General features: G+C 34.3%; 1 protein-coding gene across 4 annotated transcripts; it reads left to right on the top strand.

Moving 5' to 3' along the window:
- Window positions 1-910: 910 nt before the first annotated feature.
- On the top strand, window positions 911-7,425 carry LOC115712542 (kinesin-like protein KIN-7G). Of its 4 annotated transcripts, none has more exons than XM_030640834.2 (15): window positions 911-1,068; window positions 1,629-1,690; window positions 2,049-2,426; window positions 2,642-2,731; window positions 2,860-2,960; window positions 3,050-3,163; window positions 3,238-3,319; window positions 3,407-3,474; window positions 3,568-3,633; window positions 3,733-3,857; window positions 4,100-4,436; window positions 4,620-4,721; window positions 4,808-6,277; window positions 6,386-6,708; window positions 6,802-7,425. In XM_030640834.2, exons 3-15 carry the CDS (start codon window positions 2,216-2,218, stop codon window positions 7,103-7,105), a joined length of 3,393 nt encoding a protein of 1,130 aa, XP_030496694.2. In that variant the 5' UTR covers window positions 911-1,068; window positions 1,629-1,690; window positions 2,049-2,215; the 3' UTR covers window positions 7,106-7,425. The 4 variants fall into 4 exon arrangements, with proteins under 4 accessions (XP_030496694.2, XP_030496693.2, XP_060970582.1 ...); XM_030640833.2 differs by having other exon boundaries at window positions 2,052-2,426; XM_061114599.1 differs by having other exon boundaries at window positions 913-1,068; window positions 1,505-1,690.
- The last annotated feature ends 477 nt before the right edge of the window (window positions 7,426-7,902 follow it).

The following is a 7,902-nucleotide window of genomic DNA, read 5'->3' on the forward strand; positions in this document are numbered from 1 at the left end:
AAAAGGATTTTTTCCCTTAATTATGTTTCTAAGTAAGTTTTGTCCTTATTTTTTCTTTGCAAATATTAGACTAACATACTACTTATTTATGAAACAATTTATTTAATTAACTCTATAAATATAGATTATACTGGGACATGTAGATTACATTTGTTTTTTTTTGTCCAAACTCTTAAATTGGCTCACATTATCGCCATGTTAAATATAATTGAAGAGAATATTTACAATGATTTTTATAGTTTACAAGATATTTTTATGACAAAAAAATTAAAATAGGATCATAATTCAAAAAAATTTTACAATGCACTGATACACATTTATCTCCTTTGATATCTAGAAAAAAAAAATTTAGCATAATTTTTTTTATAATCGTATAGGTTATAGTTATTTAAGATATCTTGTAAAATTGTGAAAAATTTGAAAAAATTTAACACGTTAAAAAATAAGATTCAAAGAGTAAAATATGAATGTTCATTGTAAAAAAAAAAAGAGTAAAATATGAATATTAAATTTATATTGTAAATTATTCTGAATTTCTCAAAATTTTACAGAATGTCTTAAATAACTATAAAGTACGCGATTATGCAAAGAATTGGACTAAGAAATTCTTCTAAATGTTGCATCTAAGTAGAACATTGCTATTGGACACCAGTGGTGCCTACCACTTCTACACATGTCGTCTTGTAATTGGCTAATTATACTCCTTAAATGTTATTATTTTAAAGTATATGGGACCTGATAATTAGTTGAGTAATAACGATATTAACACATAGAATAATACTAAACACCAATCATACCTTTTAGTATTTTTCATTTTAGTGGGGTCAACCACCCCATAATTTATAAGAGAATTTCTGAATTTTCTTTTTCATTTATTTTATTTAAATAAAAATAAGAATGAATTAAATTATAGAGGGAAGCAATGAAAGGTCGAAAACCAACTAACAATTTAGCAAAAGAAGCAGACGCCATAACCACTTTAACCACAATTTAATTTATAACCCAAACTCAAACACACACAAAGTTAGTAATGCCTTCTTCTTTCTCTCCACATGGACGCTTTTACAGGTTTTGTCTTTGGACTTTTCTTCTTTGAAGGATTTTTTCATTTGTTGATCTGGTTTTGGATTGGACTCGCATTTCCATTAATTTAACGTCGATGCATTGTTCCTGTACTTTCTTCTTTGGTTTCTTGTTTTCTTTTTTTGGTCAGTTTTCAAGATTAAGAAGCTTACTTTTTGAGTACAGTCAAAGTAGAATTAATCGAGTTCAGAAAATGCTATTATTAGTGTTTTTTTGTTTAAATGAATTTTGTGAAATGAAGATCTTACTAATTTTGAATTATTGTCAAAATATTTGAATTAAATTGATTGGATATTGGGTGTGAATGTGTTGCGTTTGTGTATGGCAAAAACAATGTTGAATTTATTTATTTGAGTAATAATAACTTATTTTTGGGAATTTTCTATTTCTGGGATTTACAGTTTGGATTTTTGTTGTACAGGATGAGTTATAGGAAGATCCTAATATAAACTCCAAAAATGAAACAGGCATTTTCGTCAGAAAATCAAATCCATTTCTACAAATTTTTCAGTTAACACGAACTCTCGTTTTATTTTTCTCTGCAGATGAAGAATCTTCCACAGCTCGCAAACATTCCTTGAAAGTGACTGAATTCTCAATCTTCAAGGTAATTATTATTATTATAATTTTTTAATTAGTAATTTAAGAACATATATATAAATATAAAAATTGTATTATATTATATATGAAAACCTATGTTTGACAGTCTGGAACTTGGGACCCTTTGGGAAAACTCCAAAAACTCCATTAAATTACATTAGAGAACCGTCTGTATGTGCATTGGGTATATGTATTTGTTTTGACACTTCAATTAAAAAATAAATAAAGAAATTTTTTGGGTTTCCTACTCCAGACAAAGTACTGTTGATGAATTATATCATTGACCCATGATTAGAGTTTGTTAATGCAAATGATGATTGGTCTCTAAAGTTTGGTCGGTCCTTGTTATGTTTTGTGAAAACCAGCAGGTTGTTCGTTTATATTAGAAGCTCTGAACCACAATACAAGAGGGGGTAATCAATGATTAATGGTATCCATTAGAACATACGGTTTCTTGACTTATTGTCTCGTAGAAATCTTACTTGGAGATTTGGAGGTGGGTTTTTTGTTGAAGATAAATTAAGGTGTAGACATGGGGTCTTTTGGTGGAGGGGAGCAATTGCAAGGACAGGGAGAATGTGATGAGAAAATCTTTGTTTCAATTCGGCTTCGACCTTTGAATCAGAAGGAGGCTGCAAGAAATGATGTGTCAGATTGGGAGTGTATCAATGATACAACCATCATTTACAGGAATAATCTTTCAGTTTCTGAGCGTTCCATGTACCCAACTGCTTATACATTTGGTAAGGGTGCTTTCATTACGGCATTACTTTCTGTGAAATAAGTTCTTTTTTGTCAATCAAATCTCTCTTTCTCTCTCTTTTTCTCAATTGGTCAGTTGAAAGTACTCCACATTGCTGGTTAGATTGGATATAAACTCAATTATAGGATGTTTTTTGTTTGACAATTTTTCAACAATGGGAATTTCTGATCTGACTTTTCTTCTTTCTGGTACTAGACAGAGTATTTAGCTTTGATTCTTCCACAAGGCAGGTGTATCAAGAAGGAGCCAAGGATGTTGCTCTTTCAGTTGTCGGTGGTATAAATGGTGAGTACAGGACAAGCGCATAACACCTTGTTCCTTTTGATTTTTTCCCATTGCTATTGTGTCATGAACTTTTCTTGAACATAATTATTGAAAATAGATAATCTTATTTTATGAAACTCGCTCTGCAGCGAGCATTTTTGCATATGGACAAACAAGTAGTGGAAAGACATACACCATGAGTGGTATCACTGAGTATACAGTAGCAGATATATATGATCACGTAGAGAAGGTAAGTTTTTATACAATATAAATGGTCTTTGCCTTTTCCTGGATTTGGACTTTTGTTTTCTTACACAAAACAATATTTTATGAATGTAGCACAATGAAAGAGATTATGTTATGAAGCTTTCGGCCATGGAGATCTACAATGAATCTGTGAGAGACCTACTAAGTGCAGATAACACTCCTCTTAGACTTCTCGATGATCCGGAGGTGAATATCATTTTGTCATGTGCTGTTTAACTTTCTATGTGTAAATTTTGTACTGACTTTACCATTTATGATAGAGAGGGACCATTGTTGAAAGGCTGACAGAGGAAACACTGAGGGACTGGAACCATTTCAAAGAACTTCTCTCTGTTTGTGAAGGTAAGGATGTATTTACTCTTCTTCCCGATGGATAACTGAGAGGGGGCGTTGTTAAAGTTTTAACATCTACATTAATTGTTTTTACAGCTCAAAGACAAATAGGTGAGACATCACTTAATGAAGCTAGCTCAAGATCGCATCAGATTATTCGACTGGTATGACTGCATCTTATCACCTCAAAGTTCATATCTCTCACTTGATAACTACTTTTTCTTACATCACAATATTATGATTTGGTTTTCTCTCAGATAATTGAAAGCTCAACTCGCGAGTTTTTAGGAAGAGACAAATCGAGCTCTCTATCAGCTACAGTGGTAGGACTAATTTTTTATGCATGTTTATGTGTTAGTTCAAGAAGATAACAGAGTTACACGTTTAAAACTGGTTTGATTTTTATGCTATTATGCGTACAGAACTTCGTTGATCTTGCGGGAAGTGAGCGTGCATCTCAGACATTATCTGCTGGTGCAAGGTTGAAAGAAGGTTGCCATATAAATCGCAGTTTACTGACTCTAGGCACTGTTATCCGTAAGCTAAGGTCAGTTAAAGTACCATGCACTGTAAATGTGGTATTTCTCTCACTGGGGTGTAAAGCTGTTAAGATATTTCATTATGTTTCTAGCTAAACGCCTGTTTTCCTGTTGATGTGTTATACAGTGTTGAGTCTAAATCATTATCTACCATTTTGAATTTTCTCTTTTCTACTAAATTGATGCTCTAGCTTTTAAATAGTTTTTATATGTGCTGCTAATTCCTAAAATCCTTTGAGACTTAATGCAGCAAGGGAAGAAATGGTCATGTTCCTTACAGAGATTCAAAGCTAACCCGTATACTCCAGTCCTCTTTAGGAGGAAATGCTAGAACTGCAATCATCTGTACCTTGAGTCCAGCCAGAAGCCACGTCGAACAATCAAGAAATACCCTATTGTTTGCAAGTTGTGCTAAAGAAGTGGCAACCAATGCACAGGTCAATGTAGTTATGTCAGATAAAGCGTTGGTGAAGAAGTTACAAAGAGAACTGGCTAGGCTGGAGAGTGAGTTGAGCTTTACAGGATCAACAACGGCTTCATCTGATTCTTCTGCATTATTGATAGAGAAAGACCTTCAGATTGAAAAGGTAAAAACAAATGAGATTTTGGAGGAAAGATTAGCAAAATAGATCATTTAACACTTGAATTTTCTCAAACCAAGTTGAGCCATTGTAAATCTATGAACATAAATATTAGGACATGATTCATGCAATAGAGAGCTTTCTTGCTGAAGCATAAATTTATCTTTCTCTAATTTTCCGCTCATGCAGCTCAAGAAAGAGATATCAGAGGTCATATTGCAACGTGATGCTGCTCAGTCTCAGGTTAAAGATTTGCTGCGGATAGTTGAAGAAGATAGAAGATCAGAATCGGTATGTGTAGTTACTTATGCTTGAGTGATCTAGCCTTTTCACCCCACTTCATCTCTTAAGTTTATTCCTTGTTGATACTACTTTAGGTGGATCTGGATCAGTATTACCCCAAGTTGCGAGTGAGAAATTCGTGGGATTTTGAAAATCGAGCACCACGGACCCTAGTTTTTGCTGGTTCTAAAGGCCTTGATCACCATACCAAAACCAATTCGTTTGATACAGATGGACAGAGCAATATCTCTGATGATAGCTTTTTCCAACTGCAAGACTTTGACGAAAATTCCGTTCCCACGGACTCACCCTCTCCACACTTGTCGGTCAGAATACCAAATTTCATTCCAAAATTTGTTGAAATTGATATGCCAGAGGAAAATAAAGAAAATTATGATAGAAATTCGGATGACACTTGCAAGGAAGTTCGATGTATAGAAGTGGAAGAGCAAAACACAAACAGACACGTTGAGTCAAACATATCATCATATACAAGCCCGAAAAGATCTCTAAACTCAATTGTGTCATCTCTCAAAGAAAAAGAAGCTATTTCAGAATTAACAGTGGTTGAGAATGGAGCTGTGACGAATGAAGAAATGAGATCACCTACCTTGATGAAAAATGAAGTTTCGAATAGCTTCAAAAACAGTTTGCTAATTCCATCTTCAGAAAGACCATCTCAATGTTTAGTGGATAAAAGTATGTCTGGCTTCTCATGCTGGGAGCTAACTAGGAGCAGGAGTTGCAAAGCGCGTTTAAGTTCACAATGGTTTGATACAGAAGAAAAGGATGAGAGCACACCACCAGTTATAGTAGAGAGAAATTTCACAGGAAGAGCCGGGGGTTTGCCGAAGAAAGTTCCCCAACTGAACTATGATGTGAACATTGAAACATTATCAACAAATGGTTCATCAGAAGAAATGTCATCAAACAATGATTCACAGAAGACATTATTGATAAATGATCATCTACCAGAAACGTTGTCAGTGAATGATTCACAGAAGACATTATTGAGAAATGATTCACCAGAATCGTTGTCAATAAATGACTCACCAGAAACATTGTCAAGAAATGATTCACAGAAGACATTATCAAGACATGATTCGCAGAAGACATCATTGACAAATGATTCACAAAAGACACTATCAAGAAATGGCTCACCAGAAAGAAATGATTCACAGAAGACACTATTGAGAAATGATTCACAGAAGACTTTATCAAGAAATGGTTCACAAAAGACATTATCAAGAAATAACTCACAGAAGACATTATCAAGAAATGATTCACATTCAACGTCTCATACGACCCTGTCAATTGATGATTCACATTGGACGTTATCAACAAATGCTTCATTTTCACATACGAATTTATCACGAAATGGTTCACCAAAGACATTATCAAGAAATGCTTCACATGCATCTGCTTTGACTGATTCTGTTGATGAGCTCAAAGTACAGGATATCAAATCTTCACACGATGATGAGAATACTAACACCAGTTCTTCATCTAGCAGAGTAGAGGAAACAGAGGATTACCCTTTGGAGAAAACAATTCCTGATTCTGAGGTTTGTGTATTACCACTTTAGCATAAACTGTCTATGCATCTAATAATAACTGCTTTTGAATAGAAATAAGTTAATGTTTATTTTATCAATGGTTGTCTTTATTAACAGGTCTTAAAGACAGAGGATAAGCTCATAGTTCCTGCAAGAAATGTAAAAGATGTCGGATTGGACCCAATTCAGAATGAAGAAGTGGGAAGTCCTCCAAAGTGGCCTTCTGAATTCAAGAGGCTCCAAAGAGAGGTTATCGAACTCTGGCATGCTTGCAACGCGTCATTAGTTCACAGGACTTATTTCTTCTTACTATTCAGAGGTGATCAGACTGACTCCATTTACATAGAGGTAGAGCTGAGAAGAATGTCCTTCCTCAGAGACATATTTTCTCGTGGCGGTCAAACTGTCGAGGATGGTCGAACTCTATCTTATGCATCAAGGTAAATAACTCAATACCTGGAAAGTTGTACATTTTATTAAGCAAAACATTTAACAAATGGAAACTTATTTGGTTATATAACCTTTGTGAACAGTGTAAGAGCACTATGCCGTGAAAGGCTAATGCTTGCTAAGCAATTACTGAAGAAGCTCTCCAAACAGGAAAGAGAGAACATCTACCTAAAGTGGGGTATTGCGTTAAACACGAAAAACAGAAGATTGCAGTTGGCTCATCGCTTGTGGTCCAGCACAAATGACATTAATCACATCACAGAAAGCGCTGCTGTTGTTGTGAAGCTGGTTGGTTCTGGAGAGCCAGAGGAAGCCTCCAAGGAGATGTTTGGGCTCAGATTTACGCCCAGACGAATAGGCGATAGGAAGTATTATGGATTGAAATAGGGCATTAGCCTTCAATTCTCTTCTCTTAACTAGTTCTGGATCAGATCACCTCACCCTTTTTAATGTCTTGATAATAATAATAATATATTTTGCTGTAGTAGATAGATGAGTATGATTTTTCTGGAGAAAGTAGTTTTCTAATCTCGAAAAAAGATTGTAAATGTCCCTAGTTAGAAAATGACCACATAAATTTGTAACATGATCCTTTTCTTGTTGAAAAATATGAGTGATAAATATATCTTCAGTTGTGAGAAGAACAAGAACGTTGTCTGTGTCTTTGGAAATTTATTTATTTTGTTTTATTTTTTGGGACTTGAAAATTGTTTTCAACGCCTACTTGGTAACTCTTACTCTAACGGATGCCTTGTATTTGTCATTAATTTATTTTATTATTATTATTCGTTCTCTACTCTTAATTGTACATGAAACTTTTCCTTTGATAGATATGCTGCACTAGTACATTGGAGCAACAAAGTTATTCAGCAAAAATTTGGTAAGTATCTCTCTCTTTCTCTCTCGCTCTCTCTCTACACACAAAAAATGACTGAGTTTGATTATAGATTTTGTATAATTTGGGGAATTGGGGTGTTCATGTATGCAGCTTTTGGCAGTTATTTAATTAGGGTAGCTATTATATTGATAATCAAATATCATGTTGATCACAAGGTAGTGAACATAGTAAGTGCTAATTGTTTCTTCGTAAGTGGTGTTATATTTCTCATCCCTTTAGCTCAAGCTTTCTTGAGAATACTTTTGGCTTGTTGGGAAAATCTACAGCACTTATTGGCACCAACTTC

Source organism: Cannabis sativa, chromosome 4 (assembly GCF_029168945.1).
Source record: "Cannabis sativa cultivar Pink pepper isolate KNU-18-1 chromosome 4, ASM2916894v1, whole genome shotgun sequence".
Lineage (NCBI taxonomy): Eukaryota > Viridiplantae > Streptophyta > Magnoliopsida > Rosales > Cannabaceae > Cannabis > Cannabis sativa.